This window comes from Myotis daubentonii, chromosome 2, assembly GCF_963259705.1.
Source record: "Myotis daubentonii chromosome 2, mMyoDau2.1, whole genome shotgun sequence".
Lineage (NCBI taxonomy): Eukaryota > Metazoa > Chordata > Mammalia > Chiroptera > Vespertilionidae > Myotis > Myotis daubentonii.
This window is the reverse complement of record NC_081841.1, coordinates 215403725-215422657: the sequence shown is the minus strand read 5'-3', so window position 1 is coordinate 215422657 and position 18933 is coordinate 215403725. Positions and strand designations below refer to the sequence as shown.

Here is an 18933-nt window from a genome sequence, read left to right as displayed (position 1 = left end):
TCCCCATCTAATTTTTAACAATCCGAACAGTCAACAAGACTTCGTTAGGTACCAGCCGCCAGGCCACACCGCAGACCTAAGAGCGGAGGTCCCGGGCTCCCCCTGCGGGGCCCCAGGCTGCAAACACTGTGGGCCGTTGTGAGGTAGAACTTACTGAGGCCACGTAACCGAGGCCACGTAACCGAGCGGCTGCGACACTCGCTGGTTTGGGTGCGCCATGCATCACCGACAGTAACAACCGCACGTGGTCGAAGATTGTGGCCGTGGCCTGGGGCCACAGAGACCCTCTCCCAGCAACGTGGTGCGAGACTCGTAAACGAATCACAAACGTCGGACAGGGCGGGCGGGGGAGCAGAGGATCTGAAGTCCCTGCCAGTCAACCAGATGGCATCCAAGGAAAAGGCATTCGGCAAAGTGGTGACATTTCAGCATTTGGCCAAGAGCAATGCTCGTGTTTGTAGCCTCCTGCTGTCTCTGCTCATTATTAATTTATGGTAATGTGGGTTCCAGCTTCCACACAACTGCTCCGCAGAGGGCGACAGCCCTGCTCACCACTTGCATTTCGTGCGGCCACGATTAACCCGTGAGCAGTTCCCTCCCGGTGCCCGTGGGGGGGGCCGGGCGCCGTCTGCAGCGACGTATTTCCCATCTTCGCATCATCTGAACCAGCTCTAAAGCAAACGCGTTTTGGTGCTGTTCTTATCGGTTGCTCGAGTTTACAAAGTTTAACTGAAAGGGTTTTGAACAAACGCCAGGCTGTCTTTCTGCTTAATGAAACCTTTTAGAGGAGCAGTTAATCTGCCGCCTTGCACTCGTACCCGAGAAGTTGCGAAATTAATTTACTGACAAAGAGAATCAATCACCATAAATGGTGTTTAAGCCACGGTGGGGACGCCGAAGGGTGGCCGGGGGCGGGAACTGGATCCGCGTGATTTATCGTGTCTTCCGGTTGGTGTTCTCACAGGTCAACGGCAGGAACCTCCTTTCCGTCGACTTCGATCGGACCACAAAGACGGAGAAGATCTACGACGACCACCGCAAGTTCCTGCTGAGGATCGCCTACGACACGTCGGGGCACCCGACGCTCTGGCTGCCGAGCAGCAAGCTGATGGCCGTCAACGTCACCTACTCGTCCACGGGGCAGATCGCCAGCATCCAGCGGGGCACCACCAGCGAGAAGGTGGACTACGACGGGCAGGGGCGCATCGTGTCGCGGGTCTTCGCGGACGGTAAAACGTGGAGTTACACGTACTTGGAAAAGGTAGGTGTGCACCCTCCCAGTCCAAACCCCGTGCGGCCGAGGGGGTGTGGGTCAGCCCATGAACCAGGGGGTCACGGTTCAAGTCCCGGTCGGGGCACGTGCCTGGGTTGTGCGGTGGGTCCCCGGTGTGGGACCTGCAGGAGGCAGCCGATCCATGATTCTCGCTCATCGTTGATGTTTCTGCCTCTCCCTTCCTCTCTGAAATCAATAAAAGCATTTTTTTAAAGACAGCTGGGGAGGCAGTGATAGTACTTTTCAGCCACCTCCCAGAGCACAAGGACAAGGGGACAGGGACGGTGCCTGAGCCCCACGTACCACCCTCAGCATCGCTGTGTGTGTCTCAGCTGCACAGCAGCGATGCATCCGCATGAGCCGAGCTCTTCCTCCTGAGCTGTGTCCCCCTCGCTGAGGCCCTTGTAAGTGATTTGGGCTGTAAACGGACACGGAACACTGTCCCCCCGCCAGGCGTGTACATGGACCGCTCCACGGATGAGACGCTGGGTGTGTAAGTCGTCGGTGAAGAACCTCCCGGCTGGGTCTGTGGTTTGAGAGCCCGCCGTCCGCACGGTGAAAGCTGCCGCTGCCGGGCCTGCGCTGCCGCCGGCGGGCATCGACCTGGCCATAGAGAGCGCAGAGGCCCTGTGTACGCCCTGTTCACGCACCGGTCGCCCAAGGCTGCTCTTCAGGAAGCCGCCATTGAGCCACCCCATCCCCACCCCGCTGTGCCTCGCTCCTCCCTCCCCGTGTAGAAGGCCAGCACCTGGCTCGGGCTGGCCCCCTCCCTAAGCACTAGGAGCAAAGGGACGGCCCCACAACAGAGTCCAAGCTCCACGTGCAGAGCCAGGCGGCACGCGGTTGGGGCAATGACAGGGCCCGAGGGCGGGGCCAGAAGAGGAAGGAGGAGAGGACTGTCTCCTGGAATTCCTTTCTCAAGAAACACAAACCCCAAAGAGCATGTCCTTGGGGTGCCTCCTTCCTGGGCAGTGAGCACCAGCCCGGGAAACGACTGGGTGTGAGTCCTGAGGCCTCTCCACCACACGGCGGCCTGAGCTACGGACTCAGCGCCCAGCAGCTCCGGCCTCCACGCTGGCTCCTTCTCACAGAGTAACGCTGGCTGCCAGCTCATGTCTGCATCATTGTTGTGCGCCTCACACACTCTTGTTTGTCGCCAGGGGTGCTCTGCGTGGCCCCTCAGTCTCAACCTCACCCCTGCCCTGCAGCCCCCTCAACTCCACCCCTGCCCTGCAGCCACCCCAACCCCACCCCTGCCCTGCAGCCACCCCAGCCCCACCCCTGTCCTGCAGATACCCCAACCCCACCCCTGCCCTGCAGACACCCCAACCCCATCCCTGCCCTGCACTCATCCCAACCCCACCCCTGCCCTGCAGCCACCCCAACCCCATCCCTGTCCTGCAGACACCCCAACCCCACCCCTGTTCTGCAGACACCCCAACCCCACTCCTGCCCTGCAGCCCCCTCAACCCCACCCCTGTCCTGCACTCATCCCAACCCCACCCCTGCAGCCCCCTCAACCCCACCCCACCCCTGCCCTGCAGCCACCCCAACCCCACCCCTGTTCTGCATACACCCCAACCCCACTCCTGCCCTGCAGCCACCCCGTCCAAGTCTGGCCCCCCTGAGAACCAGCTGCAGGGCCACTGTTCACGGTCGGATGCTGCTGCTTCAGGCAGCCCCCCAACCCAGGACGCTCCAGCGAGGGCCCTGCCTGCCAACCTTGCCTCTGGCAAACCCCCCGTGTGCTCTCCTTAGAGGAGACTGGCCCCCGAGACAGGGGTCTGTGCCCCGAGATGAGGGTTTCCCTCCACACCAGCCGCCCCCCCCCCCTGCATGCAGTCAGGCTATTGGTTGGCTGTTGGGAAACCACAGAGTAAGCTCCCGACACACCTGCCTGCCAGGAACAAATCCTGACCCTGAAGCCTTTCACCCCCACCCACCCACCCGAGACATCTCCCTGGGGAACCTGGCAGAGGACGTGGCTTCGTCCAGGAACCCTGCCCATCAGACACGGGACGGAGTTCCAGGGACACGAGTGTCCAAACCCCAGCGCTGATGAGCGTGACCACGAGGTGACGGGAACGCGGAAGGGCAGCCGGGGAGCACGTCACTGACCTGAGAGCAGCGTCACCGAGGTCACCGTGACCACCTGCGGCGTCAGGAAGCCAGCGGGGACTTGCTCATCATCTCCAAAGTCCCTCACGTCCGCCCAGACCTGCTCCATTTCCTGCCAGGATGGGCACTCAGCCAAGCCTGCATCAGAGCAAAACAAGGAACATTCCGCCACCTGCCGTCCGAGGCGATTCCAAGGGACTGTAAAACTACGCACTGCTTCCGGCGCAACAGTCGGAGCTCCCCGAGGAATGCAAACCATCGGAACCACGCTCGCAACATGGATGGCTCAGCCTGTGGACAGAGGACCCCCGGACCTGCCCATGGAGGTGCTACAGAGGCTGGGCACACGGCTGCTGCTGGAGGTGGCGGGCAGTAGAGAGACGCAAGGGATAGTGGGCAGGGATTGTTCATCTTAGTGTCTGCCCTCCTCCCCCCACCGCACAGCAGGCGCCCCGAGGGCAGCCCCCTCGGCACCTCGGCTCCACAGCCTTGCTGCCGGTCTCAGGGGTGCGAGGAGGCTTCCTGGGGGCAGAGCCGCCCTGCGGTGTGATGATCACGCATCACTTATCCAGCCCAACGCCTGCTGGCCCAGCAGATGCATGCCTTTTGTCTTCCTGCAGATACCTGCTAAATAAGCAAAGCTAATGTTTAGGTATACATTTATTCACTTCGTAATTTAACACCGAAGCAGTGTGTAGCCCAGAAACCTCCCATGGCCCCTGAGGTCCGGGAGAGATGGGCACGCCCAAGAGGTGACTTCAACATGTAGATGGCATTGCGGCTGCAGATGCCACGCAAGAGTCTGCAGACAAACAAGCAAAACCCACATCCGGGTCGTGTTTCTGTGAAGGGAGTTGGTAGCGCTCACTCGCCATGTGCTTACGCTAGCAATGTTTGCTGACGCCGATGCTTTACGGACACATTATCCACTTGGGGCTCATTTTATGTCTCTTCTTCATAAAACGATATTCTGAAGGTGTTGCTCCGCCCCCACACCCACTGGAAATTGAAACATGATTTGAGTGGCTCTTCAGTCAAATGAGGGGGGAGCCGCCCTCCTGAATTAACTGCTCATGGTGGACAGCACTGCCTTTCCCAGATGCTGTTTGCACCTGGAAACGGTGTCTCGGAGGCAGCTGGGCCCAGGCCTGCATTCCGATTTACCCAGGCCCATCGGCAGCCTGCCGCTCGGTGGGCGTGCCTGGGGAGGAAGCGTGCGTCCTGACACGGGGCACACTATGAATCTCGAGCCGCTGATTGCAGAACCCCCGACCCCCTCACGATTAAGCACCCAAGCAAAGTAGACGGGGAATCCTTAGCAACCTGCAAGGTCAAGGGCAACTCAATTAAAATGAAAATCAGCCCAGCTGGTGTGGCTCAATGATTGAATGTCGACCTATGAACCAGGAGGTCATGGTTCGATTCCCGGTCAGGACACATGCCTGGTTTGTGGGCTTGATCCCCAGTGGGGGGTGTACAGAAGGCAGCCGATTGGTGATTCCCTCTTATCATTGATGTTTTCATCTCTCTCCCTTCCTCTCTGAAATGAATAAAAATATACTTTAAAAAACAATCATTTTCCCGGGTGGCATGTTTCCGCGTGCCCGCGCTCGCTAAGCCTTGCTTCTGCTTCCCCGTTCACAGCGCCGCCTAACGGTGTGTCCTCTCGTTGCAGTCCATGGTGCTCCTGCTGCACAGCCAGCGCCAGTACATCTTCGAATACGACCTGTGGGACCGGCTGTCGGCCATCACCATGCCCAGCGTGGCGCGCCACACCATGCAGACCATCCGCTCCATCGGCTACTACCGCAACATCTACAACCCGCCGGAGAGCAACGCCTCCGTCATCACCGACTACAACGAGGAGGGGCTGCTGCTGCAGAAGGCCTTCCTGGGCACCAGCCGGCGGGTCCTGTTCAAGTACCGCAGGCAGACCCGGCTCTCCGAGATCCTGTACGACAGCACGCGGGTCAGCTTCACCTACGACGAGGCGGCCGGCGTCCTGAAGACGGTGAACCTGCAGAGCGACGGCTTCATCTGCACCATCCGGTACCGGCAGATCGGCCCCCTCATCGACAGGCAGATCTTCCGCTTCAGCGAGGACGGGATGGTCAACGCGCGCTTCGACTACAGCTACGATAACAGCTTCCGCGTGACCAGCATGCAGGGGGTCATCAACGAGACGCCGCTGCCCATCGACCTCTACCAGTTCGACGACATTTCCGGCAAAGTCGAGCAGTTTGGGAAGTTCGGCGTCATCTACTACGACATCAACCAGATCATCTCCACGGCCGTGATGACGTACACGAAGCACTTCGACGCCCACGGCCGCATCAAGGAGATCCAGTACGAGATCTTCCGGTCCCTCATGTACTGGATCACCATCCAGTACGACAACATGGGTCGGGTCACCAAGAGAGAGATCAAGATCGGGCCCTTCGCCAACACCACCAAGTACGCCTACGAGTATGACGTGGACGGCCAGCTGCAGACCGTGTATCTCAACGAGAAGATCATGTGGCGCTACAACTACGACCTGAACGGGAACCTCCACTTGCTGAACCCCAGCAACAGCGCGCGCCTGACCCCGCTCCGCTACGACCTGCGAGACAGGATCACCCGCCTGGGGGACGTCCAGTACCGGCTGGACGAGGACGGTTTCCTGCGGCAGAGAGGCACGGAGATCTTCGAGTACAGCTCTAAGGGGCTCCTCACGCGGGTGTACAGCAAAGGCAGTGGCTGGACCGTCATCTATCGGTACGACGGCCTGGGAAGGCGCGTTTCCAGCAAAACCAGCCTGGGGCAGCACCTGCAGTTTTTCTACGCCGACCTCATCTACCCCACGAGGATCACGCACGTCTACAACCACTCGAGCTCAGAGATCACCTCCCTCTATTACGATCTCCAGGGACATCTGTTTGCCATGGAAATCAGCAGCGGGGATGAGTTCTACATCGCCTCGGACAACACCGGGACGCCGCTGGCCGTTTTCAGTAGCAACGGGCTCATGCTCAAGCAGATCCAGTACACCGCCTACGGCGAAATCTACTTCGACTCCAATATTGACTTCCAGCTGGTCATTGGGTTTCATGGTGGCCTGTATGACCCACTCACAAAACTGATCCACTTCGGAGAAAGGGATTACGACATTTTGGCAGGACGGTGGACGACGCCTGACATAGAAATCTGGAGGAGAATCGGGAGGGACCCAGCTCCTTTCAACCTGTACATGTTCAGGAATAACAATCCTGCAAGCAAAATCCATGATGTGAAAGACTACATCACAGGTGAGCGTCATCTTACTTCCTTGCCGGGTATGGAATTACTTTAATCCTTGGGTTAACGCACAAAATAATTGGAGTTGCTTTCTTTTTAACTTCGTAGTTTACTCATGCAAAATCAAATGCCTCGCCTCTTAAATGTATTTATTTCTCTGTGGAACCATAGAGAAACCAAAAAGGGAAACCGAGACATAGTTTGTTACTTCTATTCTGCCTGCCAATGCCCAAGGCCACAATTTTCTGAAATGACATGGAATCCAGTCACTGAAGGGAAGTGACCTGGAGATGCAGACACCACGGAACTCGGGGTTCCAGTCCCTTCCCCTCTCCTACCAGCTGTGTGGCTTCATAGACAAGTCGTGTCCATTCTAGTGGAAAGGATGGGTGTGAAATACAGCACAGTGTGGCTCAGCATCCCATCCCTGGGAAGAGTTGAACTAACTGTCCACCACCATCACCTCAGGACAACAGAGGAACCGATTCTCCCATCAGTTGCTTAGCCAGGGGACACTGTGTCTGTCCTCACTCCTGTCCCCTTATACTACCATCTTCATTACCATGTGGTACAGTCCTGGGACTACTAACAGATACACTGATCTTCAGGGCATAGATTTAAGATCTTCCCAAGTTTGGTGTGTGATGCAATTGAAAGCATCAGCTCCCACTTCTGCCACCAGGAAACAGAGACAGGAACCCAGCAAGCACGCCCAGTCCCCTTACGTAGCTGACTTCCTCACTCCTCCTCCACTCCAAGGACCCTGAGTCCTTCTGCCTCCACCTTTCATTCCTGAGCTGCCCTCCACAGTTCAGGTTCCCTGCTTTGTGGTTTCGTTTGGGGGTTTTCTGTGTTGCCTTTGCTTGTGTTAGATAGATGCTCCTTCAGGCCGTCGTTTTCTTGCTCGGCATTTCCGGTGTACCGAGATGTCCGTTTTCTCAGTTCTCAGGACGGCTCTCCAAACGCTGCCCCCGTTCTCTCTCCATCTGCCTCCTACTTTCCCCGCATTCCCAACGCTGTCCGTAGCTCTCTGCCATGTGAACCCGCTGAAAGCCCCTTCACTCCTTGTCCGAATTCAGCCACGCCCTCCTGGTGCCCTCCCTCAGGGCTCTTCAGTCTACCTCCACAGCCATGTCCCATTATGTTGGCAGTGCTTTTCAACACTTAAGACCCTGTGGTTCTCACTGTTACACAGACATTGGTTGTAAGTAGGAGAGTCCTTACCTCCAGTACTCCACCAATCATGAGAAGGGATTTTCTCTAAATACAAGATAGATGATCGATAGAAAGATAGATAGATATCACTTTCTGTCCTACATGATGAAGTTGGGGTTTATCTCTCCCACCACCCCACCCCCCATTTAGAAGAGGGAGACTACCGCTGACTTTAGAGCCATATGATACCTGGACAAGGAGCCAGCCGGCCTGGCAATGGGGTGAGAGTTGGTGCCCTAGAGAAGGAGATAGGAAGCAAGCGACTCCATCATGGTGACGGGCAGTTAACCCCGGGCTCTTTGCGAGGTGCTGACAGGGGCTGACTGGAAGGCGGGGACACCACACTTCCGATTTCCTCCGCTCCTAGCAATGTGGACTGCAGGGAATGCCACAGCAGCATTTTCTTAAAAACATCAAAAGAGAGATGGGCTGGCATAAACTCTATTAGGTGAAATGCAATTTCCCACTTCCCAGCTTAACATATAGAGTCATCGACACCCAAGCAGAGTCCCAGAGCCGCACACCCGCTGAGCACTTCTGCAAGAGCAGAACCTCCCAAAAGAGACGCCTTCTTCGGAGCTTACTGGCTTTCAGAGTCACAGGAAAATATTTTAAAAGACCATCTGAAAGGTTTCCAGGTTTTCTCCCAAAAAAGTGTGTTTCCACTGTGCAGAGTGCGCCTCTGAAGGCCTAGCTGAGGTTGAGCAGCAGTGCTGCGCCCCGGGCCAGCTTTCCGCATCCGTCTCTGATAAAGCATCTATTGTTGTTTTCCACTCTCTCAACTTAGGGCTTTTATTCCTAGAAAATGGGTTGCGGGCAACTGCATATCCTTGGGCCGTGCCTTTTGAAAGACAGTGACACACAGCTCGTCTTCAAGGCCAGCCTTTGCTGACCACACTACACATTCCATCCGTTTCCAACAACCCTGGCTCTCCCCGCTGCTGCGCCCTGTTCCTGCCTGGTTGCGGCCCGATTACCAACACAGGCGGCAGCCGGCGCACGTCTGTCCCAGTGCGTGTCTGTGACTCCCCATTTCCTACGGCCCTTGCTGGGGTGATTGTCTTCGCGTCCGAAAGTGGGGAGCTGGTTCTGAATTGTGGGGTCACGATACACGTGTGCTCTTTCCCTGGCTGTTCTTTGTGAATCCGGGCCTTTCTCTCGGGTAAGAGTTTCAAGTTCTGAAAGCGCAGCATAAACCCTAACCCCTGTCCTTTGCAACGTCCTCCTCCCAGATGTTAACAGCTGGCTGGTGACCTTTGGCTTCCACCTGCACAACGCGATCCCTGGGTTCCCCGTCCCCAAGTTTGACCTGACGGAGCCTTCCTACGAACTGGTGAAGAGTCAGCAGTGGGACGATGTCCCGGTAAGACCCGAAAAGCGAAGCCAGGGAAGGGTGGTGAATGGCTTACACGTGTCCTGTGCGCCCGTATTCAGTCACACTGTGCTTGTGAAACCTGGGCCAAAATCAGTTTCTAATGTTTTGACTCGTTGAGGGAAGAAAAAAACAACATTTCTGCTCAGTAAACTGGGGGCCCATGAAACGGGCTTAAATCTGTTTTTAGTGATGCTAATAAAAACGCAGAAAGACATTAGCAAAAGGTACTAAACTGCAGGGTTCCTCCAGAGCAGCCACATTTATGGCCCCTGGGACCTGAAGGCAAAGACACAGGAAACAGGAGGGCCGGCGATCCCTACCCCAGATTAGCAGCCCACAAACAAGGCCACAGAGGCCACCTTTTAAAGAACAGCAACCGTGTGTCATGGGAGACGATTAAAAATAAAAAATAAAACGCAAGGCTCCCCCTACAACTCGGTGTTTATGGATTTTCCTGGCAATAACAGATCAGGAGGCCTGTGACGGTTCTGAGAAATAAAAGGGGCGGGGGCGGGGGGAAGAATGGAAAATGGCAAAGTCAAAGCTGCCATTTCAGAAAATGCCACTTTCAGTTCCCACCATTCAAAGATCAGAAAGGAATGCACAACAAAGCAACAGAATTCTAGCTTAAAGCAAGAATAAGGAAAGATCAAGAAACTGGGCTGCCCCGTAACAATTAAAGGAGAGTGCAGATTCTTAGAAAGACTCATCCCCCCCGCCCCTCGAGCAATTTCCTATAATTTCAATGACTACAAAGAGGAAAGGCAACTGTGGCTAAAACACACACACACATACAGCGTCAATACCTCTGTTTCCCGGTACATGTTTCATCACATAAAAGCAATTCCCTTTTTCACATGTCATCTTCACATTTAAAAAAGCAAAAACCCATCGGTGTCCAGGGCTGGGGGCCATTTTAACATTTCTAATTGCAAATGCATCCACGCTGACCACAGTGCCATGCAGACATACTGCAGTTTCCTGGTGCATTAAACAAGCGTGTCCAAATTGTGTGCGACTCCCCAACATGTCTGAAAACACTTATGTCTGACGGTACAAATGGAATTGCCAATTTTTTTTTCCGAGGCAGCCTTTTAAATACGGTTCGGGTTCTCTGTCAAGAGACACGCACCATAAGGACAGCTTAGGGCAGGGGTCCTCAAACTTTTTAAACAGGGGGCCAGTTTACTGTCCCTCAGACCATTGGAGGGGCGGACTATGGTTTAAAAAAAAAAACTATGAACAAATCCCTATGCACACTGCACATATCTTATTTTGAAGTAAAAAAACAAAACGGAAACAAATACAACATTTGTATTTGCATGTGGCCCGCGGGCCGTAGTTTGAGGACCCCTGGCTTAGGGAATCTCCAGCAAAGAGGTGGAGGCCGCCCCAAGTGCAGGGAGAACAAATGTTTCTTTCACGGCTGCAAATAAAACAGATGTTTCCATTTGGGAACACTGGCCAGACAGACATCTGGTAGTACAGGAAATGGCTTGAGTTAAGATGCCCTCTGGTTTAAATCATTTGCCAGGCCCTAACTGGTTTGGCTCAGTGGGTAGAGCGTCAGCCTTTGGACTGAAAGGTCCCAGGTTCGATTCCGGTCAAGGGCATGTACCTTGGTTGCAGGCACATACCCAGTAGGGAGTGTGCAGGAGGCAGCTGATCGATGTTTCTCTCTCATCGATGTTTCTAACTCTCTATCCCTCTCCCTTCCTCTCTGTAAAAAAATCAAAATGTATTTTTAAAAAATAATAAAGTAAGTCGTTTGCCAGTGTAGCGTGTGCCCTGTCCCTAAGTCTCCAAAAAATAAATGTTTTCCCAGAGTAATAAATCCTCATCCTCAGCTGTCCCACAGCGCACTCATCCTTGTACGTTTCAGTTCTGCGGTTTCACTGATGACATTCTATTGAAATCGTGGTCACTGGGAGAGGACAGAGTTTACAAGTCAGAGCATGTGACCCCCAGCCTTGCACATCCTGTGTTTGCTGCTTGCTCCTCAGCCTCCCGGGGACAAAGCTGCCGGGATGGTGGACCTGCTAAGCTGGGTGCCCCAAATGCGAGGGACGGAGGAAACGGGCATCTCGAGATTGAAAGAGAAAAGCTCACACATGAACATTCTGCCCCCGTTAGAAACTAAAAAGCTCTGAATACGCGATGGCGTTGGCGCTCCCTGCCTTTCCAAGCACGTTTGGGTCAGCTTGAGGGGTGTGCCTCTTGCGTGCATTCCTCCACGCAGGGTTTCTTTTAAGCCTTTTCATCTCGAAAGAACCCACAGAGGTTTCAACAAATGCCATGGCGCTCTCTCCAGATCCCGTCCGCCTCCTGTGGGGAGTGGGCGCGCCGCCAGGCAGCCGCGCTCCTGCCAACCAGAGCCACAGCTGTCGCTAACCCGGCCCCCTCTGTTCTCCCTTCGCAGCCCATTTTTGGAGTCCAGCAACAAGTGGCGCGGCAGGCCAAGGCCTTCCTGTCGCTGGGGAAGATGGCGGAGGTCCAGGTGAGCCGGCGCAAGGGCGGCGGCGCGCCGTCGTGGCTGTGGTTCGCCACCGTCAAGTCGCTGATCGGCAAGGGCGTCATGCTGGCCGTCAGCCAGGGCCGCGTGCAGACCAACGTGCTCAACATCGCCAACGAGGACTGCATCAAGGTGGCGGCCGTGCTCAACAACGCCTTCTACCTGGAGAACCTGCACTTCACCATCGAGGGCAAGGACACGCACTACTTCATCAAGACCAGCACGCCCGAGAGCGACCTGGGCACGCTGCGGCTGACCAGCGGCCGCAAGGCCCTGGAGAACGGCATCAACGTGACCGTGTCGCAGTCCACCACCGTGGTCAACGGCAGGACGCGCAGGTTCGCCGACGTGGAGATGCAGTTCGGCGCGCTGGCGCTGCACGTGCGCTACGGCATGACCTTGGACGAGGAGAAAGCGCGCATCCTGGAGCAGGCGCGGCAGCGCGCGCTCGCCCGGGCCTGGGCGCGCGAGCAGCAGCGGGTGCGCGATGGCGAGGAGGGCGCGCGCCTCTGGACGGAGGGCGAGAAGCGGCAGCTGCTGAGCGCCGGCAAGGTGCAGGGCTACGACGGCTACTACGTGCTGTCGGTGGAGCAGTACCCGGAGCTGGCCGACAGCGCCAACAACATCCAGTTCCTGCGGCAGAGCGAGATCGGCAAGAGGTAACCCCTTCCCCGCGGGGACAGGGACGGCCTGCGGGAGGGGGCGCGCGGCCCGCCGAACCCCCCACCACCACCACGGCTCAGATCTGTCTGTAGCACAATCCGACTGGGACTCTCCGGCGCAGAAGAGCCTTCCTCCAGAATGAGACCGCTATTTTGAAGAAAAAAAACAAAAAACATTTCACGGAAAAAAAATAAAAACAAAAAAAAAACCAGAACCCCTTTTCTGAATGACCTTAAAGGTGATCGGCTTTAAAGAATATGTTTACATATGCATATCGCTGCACTCGGTTGGACTGAAGGTGTGAGTAAAAGGGACAAACAGTAAGAGGACGGGCGGACAGGCCTAACCGTTTTGCCCCGGCCATCTGTTCCTGTGAGGCCCTGTATCTAAGAGGGTGAAAATGCGTACAGTGTCTCCACATACCACCGCGTTGTCGACCTTTGCTCACAAGAAAGCAGTCCCTGCATAGGATGTGATATATATCTGTGTTCATTTTAAAATGTGGGGCGAAATTACAGTTTATAGACAACCGTATGCTCTCCCGTGCTGCTTTCCACAAGGACATGGGCACGCGTGACTTCTGCTCCGAGGGGAATTCCTGCTGCATTTCCCAATGCTCTGGTGGTTTGCCTCAGGGGCAAAAAAAAAACAAAAAAAAAAACTGGCAAATACCATCCTTGTCCCTGATAAGCAAAGGAAACCCTGATTTTTTTGTAAATTATGTGAGACAAGTTGTTTATGGATTTTTTATATGAATTACAATTTACTGTACATCAAATATTAGTCTCAGAGGAGTTAATTTATGTAAAGTGTTTAAAAAGTTTATACTTAAAAATAAAATGATAAAAACATGTGAACCGTGTGATTTTTTAAAAAAAAAAAAGGATTGCACCTTTTGTTATCAGTTATAGCTGTACAGTATAAATTATTATATTGTAGAGATATAACAACTTATGCCTATAATGTCCAGAAGTGTTAATATTTTTGTATTAGGTTGAAGACACGTGCAGCTTTCTATCACTAGATGGGTAGGACAGTGCAATCCGAGGTGGGTGGCGAACCGGAGAGCTGCTCCTTCCTTTACCCTCTCTCTCAGGCCAGTGTCCTCACCAAGAGCAACTGAGAGGCACAGCAGAAAACTAAGGCTGGTGGAATGTAACGGAAGATACGAAATAAAAAAAAAAACAACACACAGAATAGGCGGGTGTTCCAGCTGCTGTCCCTGGGCCCTAAAGGTCAGTGGGGGGTTGGTATAATCTAACCACAGGGTCTTTAAGGTTCCTTCCAGCTCCATTTCTTGATGGAGGTGAGAGACCACATCAGGTGCTCCAGGAAACTGTGAGAAGGAAAGGATCTGATGTGGCCAGGACCGTAAACATGTGTCTTAAGATGTAGGAAAGACGGCAGAAACCCAGCAGGGGGGAGAGAGCCAGGTGGGGTAGGTCGGGGTCATTCTGCTAGTCTTGGGTGTGGACCCCAGGGTCGCCAGGAGGGACACCAGAGGCGAGACCAAAGCTCCCGTGCCCAAGCCCACAGGCCCCAGCCACCTCGGGAGCTGATTTGAACAGCTTTGCCCCGTCAGGGGGGCTGGAGGTGAACCGACCGCCGTGCCCTCCTGCACGGGTGTGCATGGGCCCAGCACAGCCGCCGGCTGCACCTCCGTGCCCGCTCGGCCGCTCTCGCAAACCTCTTTCGTGAGCACTAAATTCAGCCACAGAAATATTTTTAGAAAAGATTTCCCAGTTCATTGAGCTATAGTCCACACTGTTTCCCTCTCTGTATAATGGTGATAAAATATAGCAAGTGAACATGTCGTAACTATAAAGGTTCAAGTGATGTATTGAAAATAATTTTCTAACCGCTTTGTATGTATCACATACTCGAACTTGCACAGTAGGCGTGTTTCTTAAACAGATTTGGCTGGGAAAAGTCTCGAAATAGCTACTGACTTTACCGTCTCAGTGCTATGACTGTGTGTGTTTGGTAGAGCATACTGAGGTACTTAATCTCCTAATGAATGCTGATATTTTATTAGAATGAAAGCACAGATTAGCATTGATATTTTTTATCCTGGAGATCCTTTGGCGAGGATGACGAAGCCCCAACTTAGAAAACTATGAGATTTCAGACCCCACCAACATGGCTGTTGCCCGTTTTCTTTTTTAGCTGTTAACCTAGGTGTCTGCAGTCCTGCGGGGGGCAGCTCTGCAGGACCGTGTAGCATGCTGTACGTACTTTTGGTTGAAATGGGCTCTGAGTCTAGGTGCTCGGAAATGCCCCTGATGTAATGACCATGGGCAGCTTGTGCGCAGCTCAGCAGTGAACCCCTCATCTTCCCTCTTCCCCACATGGACCGGTCCGCCCCACTGGCCCCGTGACTGACAGATTTACAGTCTCTCCTGGTGCTTATTTTAGATGAAGTCAAATCAACCCAATTAGTGTCTTGTTCGTAGGTATAATGAGCCTATTTCTTTCTAAAAAAAAAAAAAAAAAGATTTGTGATCTGAACGTGCTTTTCCGAGCAACAGTGACCTTGGGGAATATGTAAACAAAAGACCGTTTTCTAAGGGTTGAGGGTGCGGGGGGACTGTGTCATGAAAAAAATTAGCGGACAAGAAAAAAAAATTGATATTCAAAGTATTTTAGGCAAAGCCAGTCCAAATGCTTTCATGATATTTTGAGATGTAAATTTTGTCTGATTTGTATTGTTCTTTTCATTTGCCTTCCTAACTTTCTATGTGACCTGAATTTTCCATAACTTGATGACTATAGATTGCATCTAGGCATTCCAATAAAAGCCAACCCGATGTGTGTGTGTGTGTGTTTATATTTTTTTTTCCAAAAAATAAGTCTCAGGCCAGCCAGCACTGCTTTTGTGTGTCAGCGGAGCGGAGGACACAGATATATACAGTCGTTGGGGCAGTGACTCATCGGCCACCCAGTTGGTAATAGCTCTTACTCTGTTTTCCATGTCCATGTCCACTGGCTGGCCTGCCATCTCAGCAGTGTGCACGTGGCAGGGGACTCTCCCATGGCCTACTTCAGGAAAACACTAAATACACGCCCACACATTATCACTGGGAAGAATACCAAATAATAATAATAAATACTGCCTGAGAGCAGGCTGGCTGTTTCTGTGATCCTGGCACTAAGTGCTTAATTGAAACACTTGATTAGAGCGATAGTCGGGGCCTGGTGGGCTCCCAGCCCAGAGACCTCTAAACCCACATGGAGACCAGGGCTTGGCTCCGCAGCTCCCGGCCGGCCGGCGGGCCAGGGCTGTGATTTTAGTCTGGAAAGGCAGGTCCGTCACACTGGCTTTGTGGTGACAACCTCCACTTGATCACATGTTGATCCAACAAGAATCAGGTCACTCCGCCTGGCAAACTGGTCTATTTGTTTTCTCGTCAAATTAGAGTTGAACGGGCTCAGCCTGGGGAAATGCAGGAAAATGCATGTGAATTCCTACTCTCCTTTCCCACCGTGCTCTCTTCCAAAGCGGTGTCTGCACAACTGCGCAGGAACCCTGGCGGGAACCACTGTGCTTTAGGAGTGAGTGCCCTGGGCTGTCCTGCTGCCGCTCCCTGTCAAAGCCGCATTCATCTGATGACGGTCCCCACGCATGACCAGGTAGTCGCGTGGGGTGTTAAGTGCCAGACCCGAACCTAAGCCCAACACCTGACTATACACACCTGCAGTCCACCCCGGTCCCAAGCACTTCCAAGGATGAGGAGGGATGCTGCCTTTGATGTACAGTGGGGCCTTGACTTACGAGTTTAATTCGTTCCGAGACCGAGCTCGTTAAGGAGCTCGCTAACTCAAATTACTCTATCAACTCAATGCAAAAAATCGGCCAAGAGACAACTGGTATCTCAAAAAACTCATTAGTCGGGACACTCGTAAGTCAAGGCCCCACTGTAGCATCTTCCCTTCTCCTTTTGTCCGCCTGCTCCCAAGGGAGGCTGGTTTTCTCACAGGCTGACAGCAAATCAGTGGAGGTGCCTTTGAAATGGGGACCCCAAAAGGGGAGCCTGGAAGGTGCTGGCCTAAATCACATCTGCCGGGAGCAGTGCTGACACCAGCTCACCTGCTGTCACTCAGAGGAGGGGAGGTCCCCTGGGACCAAGAACTGCCCCACCAGCCTAGGAGCCACCCCGGGAAGCCTTGCAGGGCAGCATAGCCTTCCCCCTTCCCCACACACCCGTCTACTCTCTGCCCCTGCAGAGGAGCGATCCGATTCCAGCACCCAGCGCGGGAAACGCATCAAGTTCTAGCAGTTGGCGCCAAAGGGACTTAGAGGAGTTTGGGTGAGTTGTCCGCCTTCACCGACGCAGCTCCAGCCCAGGCGAGCGGAGACTGCCCATCAGCAAGCACTTCCCACCCCGTCCCCTGGGAGCTCCAGGTCTTTCCAGAGCTGCCCTCAGGCAGAGCCAGAACCAGCATGTAAAGAGGCCCCGACCTATTAGCAGGGTGTGTCTTCAGGCCCCTCTGCCCGCTGGGATTTCTAGCTCCTCAGCTCCGCCTCGTCCTCCTCCCCATCTGGGATAAGAAAGTCTGCAATGCAATGCTAATGACCTCATAACATCTGAAAAGACATCTAAAGCAGTGGTTCTCAATCTTGGCTGCACATTAGAATCTTTTTAAAATCCTGATTTCCGGGCCTCATCCTCCGGAAATTCTGTTTCATTGTTATGGGGTGGGGGCACAACATTAGTAACAAAGAATTTCCGGAGGATGAGGCCCGGAAATCAGGATTTTAAAAAGATTTCGAGGTGATTCTAATGTGCAGCCAAGGTTGAAAACCATTGTTCTAAAGGAAGACCGTTGACCTGCATATATGCCTATGTTGGGCTACTTAGCTAGATTCACTATAAATCGCTCACCTGGCTTGGGTCATCCTACCAAACCAAGGACAGAAGGAAATCAGCGGTAGTCACTGTTACCCGTTTTCACCAGGGGGAAGCCAGCGAACCAGGGAGGCACTGATCAGCCATTGGAGTTTTCTACCTTCTCATTGAAGCCACATAATCAATAACCTCTCTTGCAAGAGTTCTCATTTGCTCGTCGCCGCCTCTGCACGCAGTAATTACCAGTAACTTTCAGGTAAATTGAGTAAAGCTTTTCATTGACCAATGGACTTAAAATTCCGTCGTGGAGGAATAGAGTCCTGTGCACTGAGAATGTGCTACACCCCGATTCTAAGCCCAGAGTAACATCACTATTCAGTTTAGAGTTAATGGGTTCCACAAAGCAAATTTAATAAATCCTTCGGGGACCTCGGCTGAGGGAAATGAAAATTAGAAGCATAAATTGTGACTTCCAGGGCACGACAATGGCTTGGTTTTGGTCGGGCCTCCCTGCTTCCGGGGTGAGCTGTGAGCCGGCCCTGGCCACGGGCATGCAGCCTGGGTGTAGGGAGGGAAACTGCCCCCTTTCACACGCACGCAGAGATTTCCTGACTCGGCCCACGATGCCTATTTCTGTGCAGCGTAACTCACCGCGTACAACCGCCAGGATATACAAGTGGCCCGCTGGGTCAACATGAATCCTTCACCATTTTCACAGACTAACTCATCAGTGGGGTGTGAGGGGAGCGCAAACACCCAGGAGTTCAAGTGACAAGTTGTTTACGTGACTGCAAGGCTGAAACGGACCCGCTGGGTGGGCGTCTGCGAGGAGGCGCACCCACAGCTCCCTTCCATCTGGTGCTCTTATCACACGGAGATTAATGAGCGTATCAGCGAAGAACCTGCCCTATCCCAGACTTCCACCAAAGCTGATTACCCAGAGATTCTCCCACAAGGTTCCTGTCTCTACACCCATGATGCCTGCCTCTCTGTCCCTCTCTCTCTCTCTCTCTCTCTCTCTCTCTCTCTCTCTCTCTCTCTCTCTTCCTCCTTATCTTCCTCACTCTCTCCCTCCCTCTCTTACTGGATTTACCCTGGGAAACTGTCTTGGCTGCAACTGCTCAGGTGTCTAACCACCTGTCGTTCTAAGGCTTAAAAGCACAACCACAGGGCTCTGTTGGTAGACCAGATGGACTTCAAATCATTAGCCAGGATCTCAGGGAAGGAGGAATGGTCAGGGCGGCCAGCATGCAGGGAAGCGGCCCTGGGAGGTGCCACAGGCCACAGCACCTCGCCTAGGCTGGCCCTCCATCGCAGGCGGCCCTCTCGCCTTCCCCTCCAGTCTCCGGGGATCTGGCTCCTGCGGGAATGAAAAGCTGTCCCAACATCAGGAAGCCCAGGGGACAGGGCCTTGAGGACACTTCCTCCCGCTGAAATCCCCAGGAGGCTGCAGGGCAGGCAGGACCTGGGGCCAGCGGCCTGTGCTCCAGGTCACCTGGGCATCCCAGGCACTTTCGGGAAGGGCTCTAGCGCCCCCTGGTGGGGAGCATCCTTGGAGAAGCAGCAGTGGCAACTCCAGGGACCTAAACCCAAGACACCACCCTCTGCGCCTCTCCCTGGCCAGGGCAGTCCCAACCAGCCTCCCTTTTCCCAT

The 18933-nt window shown here is 53.9% G+C and overlaps 1 protein-coding gene across 7 annotated transcripts in view; it reads left to right on the top strand.

Moving 5' to 3' along the window:
• The window catches only part of TENM3 (teneurin transmembrane protein 3), a 584034-nt gene extending 570745 nt beyond the window's left edge, over window positions 1–13289 (top strand). For all 7 annotated transcript variants that reach the window (XM_059685785.1, XM_059685788.1, XM_059685787.1 and 4 more), the window contains 4 exons: window positions 965–1261; window positions 5067–6678; window positions 9115–9245; window positions 11677–13289. In XM_059685785.1, the coding sequence (XP_059541768.1) occupies window positions 965–1261; window positions 5067–6678; window positions 9115–9245; window positions 11677–12432 (2796 nt within the window). In that variant the 3' untranslated portion in view covers window positions 12433–13289. The remainder of the gene's footprint in view (window positions 1–964; window positions 1262–5066; window positions 6679–9114; window positions 9246–11676) is intronic.
• Window positions 13290–18933: the final 5644 nt, after the last annotated feature.